This window comes from Pundamilia nyererei, unplaced genomic scaffold, assembly GCF_000239375.1.
Source record: "Pundamilia nyererei isolate P.nyererei 1_Seehausen unplaced genomic scaffold, PunNye1.0 scaffold00060, whole genome shotgun sequence".
Classification (NCBI taxonomy): domain Eukaryota; kingdom Metazoa; phylum Chordata; class Actinopteri; order Cichliformes; family Cichlidae; genus Pundamilia; species Pundamilia nyererei.
Genome location: NW_005187461.1, coordinates 2402049 through 2424578, shown reverse-complemented (window position 1 = coordinate 2424578; position 22530 = coordinate 2402049). Strand labels below are relative to the sequence as shown.

Genomic DNA, 22530 nt, shown 5'->3' with positions numbered 1-22530 from the left:
ACACACACACACACACACACACACGGAGGCACATGCATATAGAATGTATTTAAGATCACTAATGTGTAAACAGTTGCTCTTGTTTGCACAGACCACCTGTTCTTTCTGGACACAAACAAAGCTTTGGCGTACGATGGGGTGTGTTAACAGTGTGGGGTGAGGAGGGGATGCCTCACAGAAGAGAAGCCTATCCACATGGTGTAGGCTGCATCAGATGGTTGGGCCCTGCATGACAGCAGTCAGCTCCAACATAACTCGCACAGATCTCAAAGAACACAGCTTCTTCAGTCTGCAACAGACTGACATGTTTTGCTTTCTCGACAACTTCCCCGGGCGGATGCAAACTCTTGCTCGCTATAACGTTTAAGTTAGCAGCCCTCCTAACTGTGAAAGGATCAATTTGTTTTTGCACTGCATTTGTCTTTCACATTGGCCAATATTTGCAAAAGTGAAAGGAAGACACGAAAAAAAAACTAGATGTGTCTATTTTCAGTTGCGAAAAAAAAGCACTTGAAGGCACTAAAACAAAAGTCATTAAACGAGTCATCACAAAATCACAGCAGGAGTCTGGTAATGCCACTTACAGTATCTCATTAAGCTATGGCATCCACAGCAAAAAAACCTGACAAACAAAGAGCATAATCCAAGGCACATTAGCTGGGCTGATAATTCAATGAACTCTCATTTGGCAGCCATCTTGCCCTTGTGATGGTCTTTTTTCAGCCGCAGCAGCAGAGCACAGACCCCTCATGAAGTTCCTCTCTCTCTCTCTCCTTCTTCCTCTCCCCATCAATCTATCTATCTCACACATACTGTATATCCCTCCTCCTGCTCTTCTTCCCTTTCTCTCACTCTCTCTCACATGCTCTCTAAAACAACAAAACATCCACCATTAGACAACGGGGTACCAGCGTAATTAGAAAATGACTTCCTTTGCAATCCTAGCTAAGTAGTTTACACACTGTAATTACAGGGACAAAATCATCTTTTCATCATTTCACTGATTGAGCTCATCAACCCAGTGGGATCCCAGGACTGTGCTCAGGCAACATCTGGGCTAAGAGAATTAGCCCTTAGTTTAGCAGGCCTTACACAGTGGCAAGCAACGCAGCATGACCACCGGACATGGTCACACATCTCTAATTGGGACTGTATTTTTTTTTCTTTTTGATAATGCTGAATTAGGCCTTATCAAAGAGTCATCATCCAGAGGAACGTTCAAAAGGTACCCACCTAAACACAACAGGAGACATTAGGGAAGAAGAGCGCAAGCAACGCAAAGGATCATCTCGATTTTCCCACACTTCCCAAAATGCCTTATCAAACTTTTACTCCCCTGCAACAAACTCCTGTAGTTGTTAACTGAAGCACCGAAGATCGACCTTGGTGCACAACAACGTGTCTTTTCGCAGAGAGCTCTGTTTACTCTAATTCTGTGTGTAACTCGAGCCTTGACTTTCTAACAAACACATGCGGTTCCTGGAGTTGAAGGTGAAGTGCTTTCGTTCGTCTCTGTCCTGTGGAAGGACTCTGCCTCTGTGTGTTGGCAACAGAGGCAAGTGTTTAATGTGGCAGCTGTTAGCCTCGTGGATTTTCACTAATCACTCTCTCCTGATTACTCTGATGAGTGTATGATGCTCTTAAATAATCAACCCGCAATGAAAAAAAAAGAAAAATAATTATCATCATCTCCCTAAGTAGTGCAGCTGCACCCGCCTGCAATAATTACAACTAGAACAGGGCGCCTTCTCTCGTCACTTACAACCACTTATTATTAGAGATAACGCTAATTGGTGCAGTGGTGGGCGACAATTCTTCATGGGGTTCATCATAAAAAGCCAAACCTTGAAAGTTATGGCACATTAGAGGTCTTAAAGCCAAGGTACGGTATTAAACACTGCATGCTGAGACACGCCGATAATCTGAGCCAGGGGAGTAGTAGACGTCCTATCACTAGCCCCCTGGTTGCCTCACTACCTTGCCCTCACTCCACCCTTCCCCCACTCGTGGTATCAGCCTGGCAGACACAATTAACATTTTCATAAAAACAATTCCCTGCCTCCAATAGTCCAATGTAATTTGTTTTCCATCTCTGTTCATTAATCATTGTTTAAATCGGTGAGCCATCCCCTCCACTCTGCCATCTGCACTCAGCTGTGTTACAGATATGACACCTTCCCCCTTAATGGGAGCTGACAGCCAAGAGAGGAGGCCTGTGGAAAATAGCTTCCTGCATGTGCACTTCCACCTCACATACTGCCAGCAGGTGAGAGAGGGGTATTTAATGGGTTCTGATTAATCTCAAAGGCAAACAACATTACACTACAACATTATACAGCATGCAAACAGCATGCAACCCCTACATTATGTGCAAGTATGGAACAGCAGTATAGAAAGTGTGAAAAGCAACAGTGGATGGAATAACTAGAGCGAAACTCACACAGACATGCTTTACAACAATGGCAGAGCATTCCACATTTTGTCAAAGTTTTTTTGTTTTTTCTCCTCTTGTTAAATTAGTGCAACGTTCCTACAATATGCTATTGTTTTCCTGGAATTGGGAGCAAGGTTATTAATTATTCACTGTTGTGTTCTCATATGAGGGGGCTATGCTTTTCACTGTATTGCCTCATAGCTCAAATACTTAAGGCCATAGTACTCGGGCAAATTTCATGAGGCAACATCACAGAGATATTATCACAGTGCAGACACTTAGCAGATTCAAAGTTTCCTGAAGAGTTTGAATGACTGGAAAGGTCAAAGTTCTACGATTTCCACACAATGCATCGGGAAAGACTACATAAATTACTTTTGCATTGCTTTGTCTCCATACTCAAAGTGATTTTAAGCCAAAGTCTAACTAGCTTAGGCATTTTTTTTGGGGGGGGGGGAGAAAATCCTACTCAGTGTGGTGGTAAGAAGGTGCCAAAAAGTTCATCTGGCCTGTTGATTTCAGCGTGGATTACAGATATTCAAATCATGTGCCTCATGTTCAAACAAGTGCTTCTATCAGGGGAGAAAGTTGCCAAGCAGAGCTTTGTCATGTAAGCTGCATGAATTTACCGCAGCATAATGAGAAAACGGCTGTGGCGCTAAATTTAATACAGTTTCATCCACTCACCCTCCCTCTCTCTAATTTCTTCTCAGTCATAATGATAATAATTTTTGATACCCCTCTGGTGTCAGTGCAGCGTATAGTTTACCCTTTTTTTTGTGGTGCCACCTGAATATGCACTGGCCCAATTTTTCATCAGGAACTGTGTCACAGCTCACGCACACTCTCGGTTATAAAACGCTTTAGACAAGCACCCCAACTATTTTTCAGGGTGTTTCTAACAAGGAGAGCAGCAGCAGTATTAGTAAATGATGTGTATATTCAAAGCTGAATATTTCATGTTGATTGATCGTACTGACTGCCACCCACCTGCTCCTCCTCCTGTCCCACCGGAGCTGGCATGAGGAGACTTCAGTAATTGAGAAGAGCAGAGCATGGTCTCTCTTTGCTCACATATGACAGATGGGGCATCATCGCTTCAAAGGAGAGCATTTGGAAACAGGAGGAAGGAGAAGGGGGGGGGGCAGAGGGTGAGGGTGGCTTTGAAAGTAGCTGTGCCACTCTGTACAGGTGATAGTTAAGAAAAAAGGTTACAAAACCTAAAACGTGGGCTTTTAATGCTGCTTGAGGTGTCAAAACTACAACTTGAAAACTGTGAATTCTTTTGGGCTCCTGCTTGTCTTTAACAAGCAAACTGGGGATTGTAATGCACAGCCACCTTGCGTCATTCTTATTCATAACTACACAACTTATAGTATAAAAACCCTCATTTTTTATGTTTATAAATCATAATTTTACATTATGTGAAAGAAAAAACCTGTATGCAATAATATGATATAATTGAAGGTTGCACTGAAATATGATAGAATATGATGCTCGTGGTCTAACTGTATACTAATTATATGCTCAATAAACACCAGAGAAATGCACAGATTTGGTATTTTTTGCGTTCTATTGGATGACTCTCGACTAATTTTTACGATGAGCTGTAGAAAATTCCTTAGTCACCTTTCAGCCCTCGCCATTACTTCCTTTTTAACAAGAAAGAAAACCAACAGTGGCATCCCTGGGAAACGCGTGTCCATCAGAATCCGACTCGTCAGAAACTTTTCACAAATAACTTGGGTAAATCTTTAAGAGTCGCAGTGATTTCTCTTACCTGGCCAGTTCGAAGAGGCGCGGAGGACACGATGTGACAGCTGGAGTTCAGTGGAGAGTGATGTTGAACTGGATGACTGACTGCTGACTGACGGACTGTACGCTTCACACGCTTTATCATAAACGCCCAGCACACAGTAGCGCACTGATTTCCTCCTTTAACTACCTTTTCCTCCTCGGTCTAAAGAAAGCGTTTACACGGTTTAGCCAGACGAAGCCAGCAACGCGCTTTGCTCTGTAGTATTTCCAGTTGAAGAAAGAGGTAATGAAATCTTATAAAAAATTACTCGGGATACTTCGACATGTCCCGAAGCCGTATGTCTCCCTCATCTGGCCGCTGGTATGTAAGTGTAACAGACTGGTACCGTGCGTAAAATGTGCACCAGCGTCTCCAGAACGCAGACTTTAGAAATCAATAACCCTCCCCCCCTCGATATGCATGCTTGTAGAAGTATTATGTTATATCATGCATGTCACATTAGTCCCGGGGATTACCTGCAAGAGTGGTGCTTTTACTTTTGAAAACTTCTGTGAAAGCACGAAGGATTTGTATGGAGCTCTCATCTTTAAAAAATTATACACATTTATATCGGGAAGATGTTGTATAGAACACTTTGTGCTGCAGCTGCTGCTTATTTTTTTCGCATCCGATATGGGCTTTCGACGTTTAAGAGAAGACGGGATTATACCTGAGTGATTATAGGTGGTAAATGACTCTATTAAGAAAGCTTAATTGGAGGCTTGAAGCATCTCTCACACTTCTGCTCTCCGCCTGACATTCAGTATTCCCCAAAAAGGAAAAGAAAATCTTGCCATCTTGCTTCTAATGCAAATATATAGATAAGAGAATATCTATCTATCTATCTATCTATCTATCTTTAGATAGATAAAAAAAAGGTCATAAAAGAAAAAAAAAGTGGAGACAAAGTGGAGCTTACGATAGATAGATAGATAGATAGATAGATAGATAGATAGATAGATAGATAGATAGATAGATAGATAGATAGATAGATAGATAGATAGATAGATAGATATCAACAGGTCCTTGGGTTCTTCATTTAGTTGTAGATGTAGGTGTTTTCTATGAAGCATTGATTTTTATCATCATTAGGGCCGTAACCACTGTTTGTTTTTCAGTGGGGGAAGTGATTTTTTTTTATCTTTAATTTTTTACATTTTCTGGCCAAAACTTAAAGGTACTGAATTTATCAATATAAGACAAGCTCACACTGATAACTAGTTGGTAACATGTTACAGGTTTCTCATTTTCTCTCAATCGGTTTATAAATTATTGACAAATGAATTCAGCTCTAACAGTTCTATAATATGCTGCTGTAGTCGTCCCATTGATTTTATTTATGAATATATAGGCTTTAATAACACACACAAAGCAAACTAAAGCAAACAAAAAATGACATTTCAGAGGATTTAAGAGATTATGGATCGAAAGAGCAGCGCAAAGATCATATCACAAAGCTGTTCCTGGACATTTGTTTCTCTCCTGTGATTTCCACCTGAGCCTCATTAGTGGAAAAAGCGAGGAACAGAAACCAGTTGCTCTTATAGGCAGTGAGTGTAAATGATCCAAGTACAAGACCGTTGGATATTTCATAACATATGTTCAAATAGCAGTGAAGCAGATACACTGGCTGCTGTTTAATCCATTCTTCTGTCATTTGGAACTAAAAGCTCTCCCTCTCAGACCCAAGCACCTGTCTGGACAACAATACCTGCTGAATCCCTAATCATACAACTCTTAAAATCCCTCATAATCCCTGAAATGTAGATCTCGAGTGTGTTCCAGCTCATTACATAGATTGTATGCAAGTTTTCTTTGAAATGTAGTTCCAGCATATACCTACGCAGCTTAACCTACATAAGACCATTGATCTGTGTCTCACCAACACAACTCTAGCATGTTAAGCATTGCCTAATCTGTCTCATGCTACCTAGATTTTCATATTGGAGGAATAATCCTGGAAGGGAGGAGGGTGAGGGGTGTCACCTCTGGACCCGTTTCAAAGCTTCTTATCAGAGACATACACTCCCACCATTTAACTAAAAGGGGAGCGATAGAGTTTTTAATTCAAAAATCATAGCTTTAATTAAAGCTGCATTTCAGTGTAGATGAAGTGCATGTGCATCTGCTGCTGTGCTAGTAATCAATAGGTGCTCAGTTGAGTTCAGCATTTTGACCTTTTAGGCCACTAAAAACAAGAACACCTCCCCTCACTACTTCATCCAGCTAAAAAAAAAAAAAAGGCCCTTCTGGATTTTTCCTATGATTGTTTTGAAACTGTAAGTAGAGTCACAGGAAACTGTTACTTAGTTTTGAAGGTTACGTGATTGTTACTTAAAAGAGCACAAATTATAATGTATTTATAAGCAGTTATTTTTTAAATAGGCCATTTATGTAAAAAAAAAAAACATAAAAAAAATATAAAATACAACGAATGAATATTTTGTTTTAGGAAACAACTTGCAAAATACGTCTCATATTTTATTCTTTGAATCGTCTGTTTCACTCACTGTTCTCTGAACTGCATATTTCTCAACATTCATGCAGTGGTTTTACAGTTTATCCTTCTAAGCACATTTAATGCAACCATGAACTTCTGACTTTGATCTGTAAATAATACTTGCTTCTGGTCTTTAGCAGTGAAATGTTGGTGTTGCACCCAAAACATCCTCGATTTGTTTGTCTTGGGAATTCTTTCTCTTCCTTTAGGACTTGAGTTTTTACTAACAGGAGGAGCCATTTTGCTTTCAATTAACTTCCAGATTTGATGAAGCATTATTGCTGCCTTAGAAAGTTCGATGGCGGATGGTGCTTTACTTAGCTCTTCTAATTCCACTGCATAACAGGAAATTCACTAAGAGTAACAATAATTCATAAAAGCCTCATCTCAGCGTCTAGTAACAGCTATTTAAAGACTGAAACAATTTACACTAGGCATCAGGCAAAAAATTAAAAAAAACTAAAATATTATTACCCATTATTACTGTGCTGTGTGCAACAACAACTGGAGAAAAACGTTTTGGTATAAGATATTGAGAAACACAATAAAGCCCTGTCAGCAGACCATAAATGAAATATAGATCCATCTCCTTGTGTAGGAGAGTAAGAATTATTTTCTCTTATGGAACAAAGAGAAATCAAGACTTGTAGTCAAAATCATTTATTTTTCTTTTACTTTCCATCAATATTTTTTCTGTTTTACATAAAGCTTGTCACAAAGGAATACATACATTCAGTAGGACAGGTCAAGACAGGGTAAAATGAGAGCTAACGAGACCTGATTCTGTTTAATAATCAATACTGGGGGAAAACAAACAAAAAAGGCAACTCATCTTATGTGGCAAAGCCTACAGTCAGAGTTAACCTGGCGATATCACAGATCAACAGAAGAGTAGACAGGTAAACGTATGACAGACTGCAAATGTCTTAAACAAGACTAAAAGAAGAATGTCTTTTAAAGCAGAGAAGCAAAAGAGGCTGCAATAAACCGTAAAAAAGCAGTGTTACGCAAAGGCTGATTTGTTAAGTGTTCTACTTCACAGACAGAAACAGAAATCAGTGGATGAAAGGCGTGCAAAGAAATGAGCATGTGGTTTGTTTTTGTTCAGTTACCAGAGAGAAACAAAGGCTTCACAAAAGATGTTCATGTAAAAGCTGAATATTTGCCTCTTAACAGTCACTTCTGCTGCAATCGGGCAGCTTTGAACTTTGACACCCTCTTCGGGGCTTGCTGGGGTGGGGCAACATCAGGCGCCACCTCCTCCTGTTTCCTCTCCAGTATTGTTGGCAGAGCTGGTGGAGAGATGGTCAGATGAGGGACAGCTGAGGGCATTGGATCCTTTTCTATAACTGTACCTGAAAAAGCCTGAGAAAGAGAAATAAAAAAGAAACAACAGTAAGGAAACTGATGTTGCGTCACACTTTCGTATATTTGTGCTCTGATATATTGCAGAATCTTTCACACCAAAATGAGATTAAGAACTATACAAAGAAACGTGTTCAGGTAACAAATACTAAACCAACTTAAAGCTGGGACACTACTTAAAAAGAAATAACACAAGTGCAGTAACTTTGAATCATGCAGACCATACATTTAATCGAAGAGTGTAAAAACAACAAACTCAATGCTGAAACTTTTCTAAATGTTACATTTACTCTGAGCTGAATACTTTGAAGCATTCAGCTCTCTTTCACCTCAAATCTGCTGGGAGGTTGCAGCAACACTGCTGTGGGACTGTCCTCTTCTGTGATGCCATCGCTGGTGTCGCTGTGCGTTGCTTCGTCGTGACTGAAGCTGCGTCCCATAATTCTGCGCTCTTCAAAGTCTGCAGCGCTGCTCTCACTTGTGTCGCTGCACACGCTGTTCTCTCGACTGCGTGACTTCAGTATGGACTTCCTAGGTATGGGTTCCCCATTTTTCACATCTACAAACAACCTGATTAAAAAAACAAACAAAAACAAAGTAAGAGTCCAGTTTCACCAGTCAAAGCAGCTAAACATGAAGTATATGGAAAAAAGTACTGGGCCACCAAAATGTTACACCCACAGAAGCTGCTCAAAAGTTCCTGGGACACGTTATTTTTGCTGATGCTAATGCAAAAGCAGGTTTATAACTCCATCGTTACTGAGTCAGCGTTGCCAACTATGAATATGCTCTCAATGCCAGCATTCAGTAATGAGATAACAGTGACTGAGTTGGTGTAGCTCCTCAGTGCTTCTACTTTGCAGTAATGCCACTAGCAGCTGATCAGGAAGAGAGGGAAGAAATTTCCCCAAACCTATTACAGCACTCAACAGTGAGTGCTTTAGAGTGACCCATTTCTTCACTGGTTAGTATTGCTTGATTTTATACACGTGTGGTAATGGGACTGAAAATACAATGTGGCCAATTTTTTTTTTCCATACTTCAAACCAGAATCTGTTTATGGCCAAATTTCAGTTTTAGACATGCAAAATTCATTTGTTCATTAAGTCTAACTGCAATATTTTTACCTGTAAAGGTCTGCCGGTGTTGTGATTTTGTGAAGTTCGTGATGAGCATGTCCATTGCTGTGGCCATTTTTCTTTTTCCTCTTCGAGTGTTCCTTCTGCTCTTTCCTTTCGCTAAACTTCAGTGTGGTGTTTTTGCCTGTATTTATTCTCACCTGATGCAAAAGGCAGACACATGGAAAGATGAAGAGAAAACTCACAGAAGACTCACAGATGTTCTAACTTATTCATTGCTCTAACCTTCTTGGGTTCGACTGTGTGAGAAAAGTAGATAGTAGGCAAACAGTTGGCTTCCTCTTCCTCCTCAAAGTCTTCTTCCTCTTTCCTGTCCTGTCTGAGTGGTGCTGTGCTGGAAGGCAGCGCGCTCCAACCTGGCTTCAAACTCAGCCCATTTACTGGAGTCGCAGCATCTGCATCTTTCTCCTCTTCTGAGGAAGAGGATGATGTGTCCTCACCATTCATGTCTCCATTATCAGATAATCTGAAGGGGAAAAAACCAAAACATCTAACTTTGAAAAAGAACAAAGAAAGAGCAGGATTATTGATCCTCATACAAAAACAGAAAAGTATCTTCACATACTTGTCCTGCTCATCTTGTAGCTCCTCCAGCTTCTCGAGTTCATCCAATCTAGCCCATAGCTCCTCCTCAGTCATAATGCATTTCCTGCTTCCACTATCTCTGCTTTCTTCCTCATTCTCCTCATCCTCTTCTTTAAAATCAAAAAACACATCCTGCTTGGGCTTAGAGTTTGGCTTGTGAGCCATTCTTTGCTTTCCTGTTAAAGCGTACAGAAAAAGAAACCTTTAAACTATTCACGCCTACATATGAATTTAATTCTGGTGTAGAATTAAGCAATAGGTGAAAAGCTACACTGCTTTCTCTGCGGCCATGATGCACAAGTGAAATGAGGTCAGAAGAAAGGCTGACAAAGATACCTTTGGTGACAACAGAGTCATTGTTTCCAACCTCCTCTCTGATGTCAACATAGTCGCCTTTACTCTAAAAGAACAAGAACACTACAGTTAATGTTTTTGCCCCCATTTATGACTTGCACAATAACTTATGTGTGAGACAACTTGTTGGTAATGCAACATACGGCAGAGATGGTTTCCAAATTCTTCGCAAACCCAACTCTGGCTTCAAAGTTTTTTATCGTCTTGGACAGGCCATCTAGTTCATTCTTCACATCTGTAGACAGCAGATGCATTTTCATTAAACTGTGCACTTAGGAGGGCAAACTGACAGAGCCACATGTGCCGAAAAAAGACACAGAGACAGCAGGCAGATTTCAATGAAACGCTTCAAAAAGAAAAAAAGGAAAAAGACAACCAGCTTGTAAGGAGTTAAAATCCTAAACAAGTTGTGAAGAGAAAAAAAATGAAAAATGATGACACAAACAGTTGATAATATCTTCTGCCCTGAATACTACTCCGGATCATTAAATCTTCACAACAATTAAGCCCTTTCACTAATAGCAGCAGAGGGCCCTTGTTTCCATGGCAATCGGGAGCCCCTCCAGTCAGTGCATCAACTGGAAGTGAGGAAAGGTCAAACACAGAAGGCCTGACAACTCAGCCGCTGTCTGACACATTTCAGCTAGCTATGTTTGTATTACAGCACTTAGCTCTGTAATAGCAGGGTGGGCAGGGTCAGGAGATGGGGGAGGACGAGAGCGGGGGGGGTTGGGGGTGGCGCTGCGGATGGGGCTGTGGCAGCACATTTCTGCTTCACTAAACATTCTAATAATGTTCACATCAGAGATCGTTACTTGGGCCCATTTGACTTGATATGAGATTTTCAGAGCTAGAAATGAGCAGCGGGGTTAACACACACAGGGAAGCAAAGCTGCACACAACTGATGTGAGATCGAACAAAGCCGCTGCAGTAACAGGGCCCGATTTGACCACAGAAAATAGGAACAGGTAGGAGCTGTTATCCCACGGTTCACAGCCTAAGCAGCGACAGCGGTGACCTGAATGAACGCAAAAGCTGCGCAGTCCATGAGCCCTGCAAACACTGCACATTGAAATAAAGGCGCGTCGAATGTGTCGGCAACCCGCTATGACAAACGTCCAACAGCTGTAGCATCTTTGCATACGTATGACTGCTGTGGTGAATCGTTACACGGTTTAAAGTTTTTCCTTCAAGGATCTGCTCAGACGAGCTATGTTGATATGATGCACTTGCGCCCTCTGCTGGATGAAAAGCAGCACTAACAGATTATGTTAATGTCACGCGGTAAGTATTCAGTGAGAAGTGAAAAAACATAGTTTAAGGAAAATACTCACATTTCATCCTGTGATCAACAATTTTTTGAGCTTGCTTGGCAGAGCACTTGGCGAACCAGTTATCACCCAGCAACACTGTGACCTCGTTGGTGTGTACCAGCTTTCCGGGCATAAAGGCCAAAGGGCCAAATGGTACCTGCACGTGTGGAAAAACAGAGCGCAAGAAAAAAGAAAAGAAAAGGGAAACAGGTCAAATCAAACAGGTAGAGCAAACGCAAATAAAGGAGTAAAACGTATATAGGAGTGAACTTTTGTGTATTTTAGAATTCTCTCCTTTCCTCTGTATTTTAAACAAGGTCATCACTCACCATGATGTCATATGACAGTTGATCTGGCAGAGTTTTGAGGCGGTCATTCAGGGCTTCATAGTCACCCGACACCTTCTTCCTGCAAACAAAAGGTTTCTCCAATGAAACCACAGCTCTCTGAAGCCATCCTGTCTAATTTGGTGTGTTTGTCATATTTGGGATAAGTCAAAATTTAAACAATGGGAAGCAAACAATGGAGTAAAGGGGGAGCGCCTGTTTTCCATTTGGGGAGGGCAAATGTGGCATAGCAGCTAAAGTAGCCTCAAGATGTCACTGTTTTTTTCATTTACTTATTCTTATTACTTATTTTTTGCTGGGCATTGTAAAACCTTAGGAATTATAGGAAGAGAAACTGACCAAGGAAGGAAGGAAGGAAGGAAGGAAGGAAGGAAGGAAGAAAGAAAGAAGAAAAAGGACCAGCTAATTAAAATTTCTTATCATATTTATACAACAAAGACAGCAGAAACAAAAAATCCCCTCAGCAAAAATCACTTGACCACTTTGTAAATGGACCACAGCTACCAAAGCTTTATGACAGCATCCTCAACATAAACTACTGAATCAGGCTCAGCTTCCAATGCCTTTTACAGCAAGTGTTATATTCCCATTTGAAAGCACAGTGCTGCCAACAGCCCCCTCATACTGGGTAATAAATCCCTCCAGTCATCTGTTGGAAGAGTATTTTCTCCTTTACACTCTCCTCTTGCAATCAAACGTTCGAAACCAAACTTTTTAATGAGCACTTTAAAATCCAATTAGTAAACAGCTACAGCAATGGAGGCAACAGTACTTTTTTGTAGCTTTTGTAATGCATTTTCAGTAGGATTTAGGAATTTTACATTTATGAACTTTGTATGCAGTTACATCCATAAGTTGTTGGTTTCCAAGCAGTTGGATTAACTGACAAGCAGACTGACTGTCAGGTGAAGCCTGTTCCCTTATGTCATGACAAGTAATACAGATAAAAGATCTTTAGTCGATTATAAGCTTTTAATTTGGATTTAGCAGCTGTTTACTGGAGGAGATGTTGATGAATGAAGGCCATTATAATGGTTAAAAAACAAACAAACAATGATCAAGAAGCTGGCCTCAAAGCCACTGTTCGTCAGTGCTGCTAGTTTCAGTCATTGTTCAAAGGTACTGTTTATAAGGGTGGGGAAACCTGCAGTCAGCTGAGACTAAAGAAGTCACTTGAATGAATGATTTAAAACAGAATCTACTTCTTGGGAAACAAACAAAATGAACCTATGTAATCTGGCCTGCAGAAAGGTCAGATTACACGTTAGAGAAAACATGTGAAAGCCCCTGCAAGTTCTTGGAAAAAAACAAAACTGAACCGATGAAACCACGATTAACTTTTACCACAATGATAGAAAGCAAAAGGTATGGAGGAGGAGAGAAACAGCCCATGAGCTGAAGAACACGACATCGTCTCTCAAACGTGGTGAAGACAATGTTATAGCACGGGCACATATGGCTGCCAGTGAAACTGGGCCAGGAGTGTTTACTGATGATGTCACTACTGACAGAAGTACATACTGTGAAGTGTACAGAGCTATACTCTCTGTTCAGACTCAACCAAATGCTGATCCGAAGGTGCTTCACACTGCAAACAGATAATGATCCAAAGCAAACTGCAAAAGCAAGCCAAGAGTTTATCAAAGTAAAGAGATGGGATATTCTTCAGTGACCAAGTCGGTCACCTGATCTCATCCCAGCAGATCCTGCTTTTCACAAACTGAACACAAAACTGAGGGCGGAGAGACCCCCAAAAAACAAACAAGCAGCAGCAAATGAAGGTGGCTGCATGAAAACCGAGCAGCACTTTATGATGTCCTTCGACAGACATTGACTGGAAAGGATTTTTTAATTCAAGTATTTAAAAAGATCCTTATATTTACAAGTATGTTTGTTTGTGCAAATAGTTTTAAGCCTCTGAAAATGGGGGAGTGTGTATAAAAATGGTTGCAAATCTTAAGCAATTAAATAAAAACAACTGACTGCTTGACTTAAAAACCACCATGGTAGTGTACAGATTAAAGCTATGATTAAAAAAGCCAAACTGTGGGAATTTCATCATAAATCTTCTACTGCGTGCTCCTTTAAGGGGCCACCACAGCAGATCATCTACCTCCAACTCTTATACACATATCCTCCTTCACTGTATCCATGACTTTACTTTTCAGTCTTCCTCTTTCCTTTCTGTCTGACAGCTCCAAAATACCAACCATCTCTCCTCTACACATGTCCAAACCATCTCCATCTTACACCTCTAGCTTTGTTTCCTAAGCTGTCCTGCCAACATCCTAATCTCTATCCCTATTGGTCACTCCCAACAGAAGCATCTTCAACTCTGTCACCTCCAGCTCTACCCCCCGTCTTTTTATCAGTAGCAACACCTCTAAACCATACATCATAGCAGGTCTCACTACCATCTTGTAAGCCTTCCCTTTCCCTCGTTCTTCTATCCATTTGTCAAATCACCCCTGGCACTCATCTCTATCCACTCCACCCTGTCTGTACTCTATTCTTCACCTCTCTCGTACACTGTCTATTATTTTAGATCACTCACACACACACTTCACTCACTGTGTTGGAAGGATAGAAAGAGTATTTTCAGCAGTGGTGAATTTAAAAATAAATAAAGACATTGAGAGGGGAGCTTTAGATTCACAGTGCAATACAGTGGCCTCAGCATATTTTACAATATTTTTCTGCTTCTTCTTTTGAATTTACTTATTTTTTTTGTTTTTAATTTGGGAATAGGCAAATATTCTGCCAAATCAGACCCTTGTGTAAAAGAAACGTGAGAGAAACTACACTGAATAGTGTGTAACTGGACTGGATTAATGTATCAATAATAACAAGAAGGGGATTTATCTCACGTCAGGTCCGTGAATGCTAATAGGAGCATGAGGAAGATATTTATCACACTCTATGCACGCCCATATAGTCTTAAAAGCTCTAGTCAGTGGAAATGAAATCACCTGTGTGAGTCTGTCGAGACTTACAGGACAATGTTTACACATCTGTTATAAAGAAAATGTTTTATTGCCCTTTTACTGATAAGTACTCTCTTTCATTTTACACATAATGCAAAATAAATGTAATAACACAAAACCTACATGCACTTTTCTTATTTTAATCAATAATACTTAAAACACTGATGCTAACACCCCCTACTTAGAATCAATGGAAATGCACTTACTGTAGCAAATCTACCCTGCAGTGAAGCCCCTACACAGTCATGGTCCACTCACACAGGTGTTTTTATCTGTCTGTTAAGAGCTCTACTATCTCTTAATGTCTCTCTGTGCATACACCACATGTCAATTCTCTTAAATGCAGCAATACTTTCAGCATCTTTTTTTTGTTAGCAGCTCTGCTAATCTATGTCTGCTTACAATGCCTGTAGTATAACAAGGCACAAAAACAGACTACTGCCACTGACACAAAGTAGTAACTTCCTCAAATACGACAAATGGCAATGTGAAATGTACTATATACACTTAAATACTGGGACACACCTTTAAATTTTTGAATTCAAGTACTTACAATCCATCACCTAAACATGCATTTACAAACATTTGTGAAAGAACTGGTCTTTCCAAAGACTTCACTGAATTCAAGCGTGGTACTGTCAATAAATGTCTTTCCTACTAGAGTAAAAGCATTCGGGATCCAAAGTGGCAGACCATGTAAAGTTTCAGAGCGAGGACACTGAGTAATGAAGCGCATAGTAGCCAAAAGTCGTCATCACTCTGCCGACTCAGCAGCTACAGACCTCCTCTGGCATTAAGATCAGCACAAAAGCTGTGCGTTCGGAGCTTCATGGCACAGGTTTCTATGGCTGAGCAGCTCCCGTAGTGTAATTTGTAAGTGGCCCAGTATTTTTGTCCATATACAGCATCTCTGCATGTTTCCCTTTTGTAAACTACTTGCATGTGCACATTCAATAAAATAAGCTAGTTTTATTTTTAATCAGCTGTGCTGTTGCATAGGGCTGCACGATTAATCGTTAGAAAATCGCGATCTCGATTCATACTTATGTGCGATCTCATTTCCAAATGACAACGATTAAAAAAAAAAAAAAAAAAAAAAGACGACGACGATTGTACCGCATTTTGATCCGGGACGTACTCTGCTTGAAAACAAGCGCTCACTCTTCCTGCTCAACAAATGACAAGGGCGGAGCCTTATACCACGTGATACAGAAGCTGTGCCGTGTGATTAGCAGGGAAAAAACAACGGAGAGCACGTCAGGGATGACGAGAAAGTGACAGGAGAAAATCCGTCCCGGTCAACCACCCAAACATCAATAACGGGAACCTTACACAGCGCTTCCCTATACACGTCGACCTCCCGCAGGCACAAAGAAATTACAGAGGCTATTACTTATCACCTGGCTCCCATCAACACTGTGCAAAACGAGGGATTTAGGAAAATGATCAACACCCTAGACAAACGCTACACAGTGCCGTCCCGCAACTATTTTTCTATTGTTGCACTACCTGCTCTATACACGCAGTGTCGAGCAACGGTGGAGACGGAATTTCAAGCAGTACAACATTTTGCGGCAACAACAAAACGTGAGACATTTCTTGTTTTTATGTTTATTTATTGTTTTTATGTTCAGTCTCAACTGTTACGAAGTTGATGTGCAGTTAATAAGTGCAATAAATATTTATACTGGAAAAAAAATCGTGATCTCAATTCTAAGCCAAAAAAATCGTGATTCTCATTTTATGCAAAATCGTGCAGCCCTACTGTTGCAACACAATTTGTGCTAAACAAATAAATCTAAACTTGTTGATTTCACATCAGAGTGAAGTCTGCCCTTGTAGACCCACAGGTCATAGCAAGCAAGGATTGATGAGTATTAAGTAAGAGAAATGAGATGGAGCCACCCTCCCTGACATGTTACTTCTCTGATAATACTTCAATCATTCTTTTTATTAACCCAATTCTGTTAAGGTGTTTCCATGTCACTAACCTGCTGTTTTGCATCACAGGCACTGTTTATTGTTAAATACTCCAGGGCTGTTGACAACACTAACAGTAACACCTACAATAAAAAGTCAAAAATCTGTGCTGTGAAATGGGGCCTGCTGGAACCTGAGCAAAGGTCAAACACTTCATTAGGAAATAAAAGAATATCACTGTGTGGGTGTGCACAAACTTGATAAGCAACTGACGTTTTCTGTCAATTTAGAAAGTATTGATGACCCTAAAAGAATCAATTTTTGGTTATAACAGCATGTTTGTGCAAAATAGGGCAAAAAAAAATGGGGAGGTCTAAACCTGATATAGTAAACTTCAAAACTACACTGAAGGAATATTAGAACATGAAGAACCTGCACAGTGTACTCAGTTAATGCAAGCATATTTTAAAAACAACCAACTTTGTGCTCAAGTTCATTGGTGCTTTCATGCTTACCAGTGTTGAATCCGACTTTCACAGTCTTTCACCACCTGTTTCAGGACAAATAATTTTAGTAAGAATCAAGCTGATAAATCTACGCAACTTACACAGTCTCCAGGTGGAAAATTAAATTTTTTTTAAAAAAAATTTAAATCATCTGTGATAAAAAATTCCTTTCACCGAGGCTTTTACTTTACCCCGGCTGCAGACACAACTGCCCAGAGGCACGAATTTATATGTAATAATAGTTTGACAATCATCACACACAGGGAAGTAGGTCAGCAACTCCGAGGAAGTAGGACGAGACAAACACAAAATTAATAATTTAAAAATGAAGCAAAAAAAATGAAATAAAAACACAGTGGTTTTGTATCTAGGTGAAATTTACTTCCCAAAGTAAAGAAGCAAACAGCACTGGTATAAAATTCTTTTTTTTTTTAATGCCAAGAAACGAACCTAGCTGAGCACGCCCTCCTACAACATTTAAACTTGAACATGTGAGCGCAGAAGGAGGAAGCTTCTCGAAAACTGAAAGTCAAAACAACAAACACTCTTTGTGTAACCTGTGAAACAATAATGGCACAGATGTGTGTATCTGCAGTAAAAGGTACTTCAGCAAGTCCCAGCAAGTGGCTCCAAGACCTTCCCCGGTGCACCATGTGCCCAGTGGCTGACGGTGGCTTGGCTAACGATGCATACTAGCCAGCAAAATGTTTCGCGACAACTGGTGATATTACCTTTTCGTGCTCCTCTCGGAGCCTGATAACTCCGCCGAGGTGTTCTATATCCACTTGACCCTTTTCAGCCATTGCCAACCCACTTGCACAAAATAAATTTCTGGTGTTTCGTGACCCCAAAACAAAGCTCAAGGGCTGTTGTGAGTTCTAAAGAAGTGTTTATGAATGCAGCAGCAGCTATTCCTGAGACCCGTTCTGCTCGTATTCATCAATGGGTCAGTGATAGTTATCCACACTTTCGGAAGTGATATCATCTCACACTCTCATTTCAGAATTTCTGCATGATTTCCAAAAATATCCACAGTCTGAATATCCGAAGATTAGCCAATACTCCTTGTCACTCTCGCTGCGCCATGCACCTCCGTCCAACTCCAAGAACTCAACGGTTATGCCAGGGTGGTCCCGGTCTGAGCTTTCAAAATAAAAGACTTCGGTTGTATACTTGGTTTAGCATTAACAACAACAACAACAACAGCAACAAATACAAAACGTAAAATTAAAGAAAAAAAAACTAAAAACAATTATACTTTTGGTGGACCTAAGTGAATAGGAATAAATCTGGTAAAATTACAGTCACAACAAAGTGCACACCTTGTGGTGGCTTCTTTCTACTCTCAAGCCCATCCTCTAGTTTCACATCAGCAAGTTTTTCGTAAGGCTAAAAAATCAGTCCGTGTTGGATTCACACAAGTAATTCAGCTTGCGTATGGAAGGCTAAGATATGGAGGTCGACTGGGCCACTGCAACACCTTGAGTTCGGTAGTCTTAATAATTGCGAGGCGCACACATCCTGTGACTACAAATGATTACATTTAAAAAGTGTGTACTTTATTTTTACCATGACTCCACGAGTACTTCAAAAGTTTTAGCATTTAATGCATCCCTTTCCTTTCTCATTTAATTCTTTTATTTTAAATGTCAAACATTGCATTTTCCGTTTTGGTTTCAAATGAAGCGAGCTTGATGCAGTTCTTCCTCCCAGTGTACTCTGGGTAAATATGAACGTCTGCACAGATGTAAACAATCTAAAGCGAGGTAATGTTGTTCCACCTGCATATAAAAACAGTGACAAGCACAACAGATTTGCACATTCAGGCACTATTTAACTGGCAGCAGGTGCAAACCTCCCCATCTTCATCTTCCCGATGCTGCACGAAAATTTACATATAATATTTAAACACACATCACATAAAAGCCTATAAAAGTATTAGAAGTAACGACCGAATCAAACACGGCAGTTGAATGAGTTTGATTTAATATGATAACAACAATATGATTTATCCCTAAGCTCCCAGCCTTCCTGTGTGGCAGGAATTAAATAGTCTGTTTTTGTTGCTTTTAATTGCTGTTGGAAATATGAGAAACACCAGTTATAAACAATGTGTACACAAGCTATAAAAAAGAACGGCTAATAATTCAGAGTTTATCCTTTAAAGCACAGTGAACACAGATTATTTGGCCTGAAAATCAAAGACTATTTTCAACTGTCCAATGATATTTTAACGTATTTAAGTTAAGAATACGTTATAATGGCTTGATGCCATATATGCTATATTTATAAACTCACACGCTGTTAAAATGTACAATTTGTAAGAAAAATATAACAATACTAATTTAGGCTAGTCTAAAAATATTATACATTGCTGAAACTTGTATTGGAATTTAGGCTCAACACTCTATTTTAATTCGGCTAAATGTGGTTTACACGTTTGTAGTTTTTGGACTTGAATGCAACTTCCCAGCGCATTCCCATCAGGCATTGCGAAGAGTCATACAGCAAGCTTCATATATCATGAGGCGCATGCGGAGCCCGACCGAGCTCAGCAAATAATGAGAATGACATAGTAAAAACAGGACCAGTAAATGTCTATAAGGATTTGAATAGACAGCAAGGTATGTGCCAAGCGTTTACTGTGGATGGTGAAGCAGCTAGGGCTTTAATTTGAATTGACAGAGTTTTGCAGAAATGACAGAGCTGCGCAGTCTGTTATGAAGCTTTTGATTGCTTGATCGCCTTAACAATACGAAAGCATGCGGGAAGAATATTCATAATGTTAATTGTTTTTTTGTTTTTTTCAAAAACTGTTTTTAGTAAAGGTCGCCAAATTCAGCATTAGTTGAAGTGAGATAAGGGCTCACGGTGATTAAATTGCGGCTGTATGGATAGATAATACTATCAGTTTAACTTGCATTAAGCCAGAAGTCTCATAACACAAGAACACTCACCAAAATGTATTAATTATCAACAGCCCAAATAGTCCGTTTGAGTTGTTAATGACTTTATTATTCCTAAACTTCAATGTGTAATTATGGTTTATTTAACCATTTATTGTGACGAGAGTCTGAATTTAACTGTAATTAAAATCACTCTGTATATAATTATACAAATCAGCGCGTACAATAACTGACAGTAAATTTTTTTTGATTTTAGTAAAAGTGTCAGACTCTTATTAACAGTGAAATAAAAATGATGGGTTCACGAGTCAATCTGAGGGCGCATGCTCGGTAAAAGTATGACCGTTTACGTCAGCATACCTATCTGGAGTGTACACAAAGGCAAAGCATTTTAAAAACAAAGACCTTTGTGACCTAGCTTTTCGAGATACCGGTCATTGATTTTTTTTAACCTATTTATATCACTTCTACTCATTGTCTCATATTTACCTTTAACTTTGTTCTGTTTTATTTTTAAGCTTAATGTTATTTTTTCATTGAGAACTGATTTAATTACGTCTGAAGTTTCTTATTTTAGCTATTTAAAATGTTAAATGTTTTATTGTTAAAGTTTAGCAAGTAATGTGTGGAATTTAAGATGAGCTAAGCTGTGTTGGTATTTTGTTCATTTATTTAATTTTGAAGTTATTTTTCAATTATAACCTGCTGAAATGTTGGCAATGCTGCTGCTGTACCCAATCTTGTGAAACTGAAAGTATTTAATAAATTATGAGGGAACAATTCTAAATAAAAACACAATTTCAAATCCTTTCAACTTTTATGGGCCTGTGTTGCTGAAATGTTGAACAAAAATGTCTAAATTGTGCAGTTGTTTTATGAATCGCAAATCTAATCCACAGGATGTCTCCACGAATCGATGATGTTATGAAGCTGTGTTGTGAGTTGTCCACCAATCAGCAAGTTAAGACCACAGTAAAAGGTTCTGGGAAAGGAGCGGCAGCAGCTGGGGCGCTGGCCTTTGCTGGAGGATTGGTTGGAGGTCCTCTTGGCATAGCTGTAGGTGAGTGGAACAATGCAACAGTTCCTCTATCTTTAGGAACCATTTCTAATCATATAGATTCATCATAAATGCTGATGTATTGGAATTAAGCTGTTTATTTTGGAGTGATCAGCATTATTGGTTTATCTCAAAAGTTTGAAATTTTGATCTTCTGTAGGAGGGGCTGCTGGAGGCCTTCTGGGCTGCTGGCTGACCAGTGGTCAATTCAAACCACTTCCACAGATCATAATGGAGCTCAGCCCTCAGGAAAAGCAGAAGCTTTATGAGAATCTCATGGAAATCCTGGGAGACATTGAGTGGACTGATTTGGCTCAGCTGATTGCTCTAGTCATGGGCAATGCAACTCTGAAGCAGCAGCTTACGGCTGCTCTTCTTGGATACATCACCAAGGAGCTCCAGGCAGAGGTGCACTATGTTGATTAGTCACTTTCAATATTGTGACACAGAAGCCTAAATGCAGAGGAGGATGTTCTCTAATGAGTGTGAACTACTTTTTGACACTTAAAAGACTCCTAATTAAATTCTGTATGATATAAATGTTACATATGTTGATGAAAACAGCTGTATGGCTGGGTAATTTATTTTGATAAGTGCAATTATTACTTATTTATTGTACCATTTATTCTGTCTTTAACTGCACCGATCATCAAGTCTGGCTTTAAGTCATAGTGAACTTTAGGTTTGATGGAGTTGTGATGTTGTCCAGTCTACTATTTTATTTACATAAAAAGGATTGTGAACTAAGCCAAAATTCTGCTGTGTAATATAAAGATTTGATATAATTACATCAATTACCAGCCTTTTTACATTTTAGCAGATTTGCCAGCAACTGTATACAGCATATTGTACACTTTGAATAAAAAATAAAACCAGTGTGGACTTGGCATTTGGCATAGCTGTCTTTATTCCTTGGCATTGAATCCATCTGGGCATTAACATTGTAGATCTGTCTTTTATTAAACTTAGTACTAACACACTTAAGCTAGCGTGCTGGGGTTGGCATAGGATTCTAGTCATCTGAAGGTCTGTGATTTTATCCTGACTCATCCAGTCTGTATGTTGAGGGATCTTTGGGCAAGATACTGAACCCTAAGCTGCTCTTAGTGCATCCATGAGCATTTGTGAGAGTGTGTGCGTGCTTATTATTCACGTGAAAGTGCCCAAAGGCATAAGACACATAGACTATAGAATGTGTGAATATGTGCATACAGTGGGGCAAAAAAGTATTTAGTCAGCCACCGATTGTGCAAGTTCCCCCACCTAAACTGATGACAGAGGTCAGTAATTTGCACCAGAGGTACACTTCAACTGTGAGAGA

General features: G+C 39.7%; 2 protein-coding genes across 3 annotated transcripts; one reads left to right on the top strand and one right to left on the bottom strand.

Moving 5' to 3' along the window:
- Nucleotides 1-7387: 7387 nt before the first annotated feature.
- Nucleotides 7388-18356, bottom strand: uri1 (URI1 prefoldin like chaperone). Of its 2 annotated transcripts, none has more exons than XM_005734830.1 (11): nt 17978-18356; nt 17256-17290; nt 11819-11897; nt 11511-11646; nt 10319-10410; nt 10158-10221; nt 9802-9997; nt 9462-9702; nt 9225-9376; nt 8427-8667; nt 7388-8097 (listed from the first exon to the last, which is right to left on the bottom strand). In XM_005734830.1, the coding sequence occupies exons 1-11, from the start codon at nt 18047-18049 to the stop codon at nt 7909-7911; spliced, it is 1497 nt and encodes a 498-aa protein (XP_005734887.1). In that variant the 5' UTR covers nt 18050-18356; the 3' UTR covers nt 7388-7908. The 2 variants fall into 2 exon arrangements, with proteins under 2 accessions (XP_005734887.1, XP_005734888.1); XM_005734831.1 differs by lacking the exon at nt 17978-18356 and adding an exon at nt 17852-17958.
- A 1393-nt stretch (nt 18357-19749) lies between these two features.
- Nucleotides 19750-22091, top strand: LOC102206768 (protein C19orf12 homolog). Its single transcript, XM_005734829.1, has 3 exons — nt 19750-19870; nt 21052-21212; nt 21370-22091. Exons 2-3 carry the CDS (start codon nt 21053-21055, stop codon nt 21633-21635), a joined length of 426 nt encoding a protein of 141 aa, XP_005734886.1. The 5' UTR covers nt 19750-19870; nt 21052; the 3' UTR covers nt 21636-22091.
- The last annotated feature ends 439 nt before the right edge of the window (nt 22092-22530 follow it).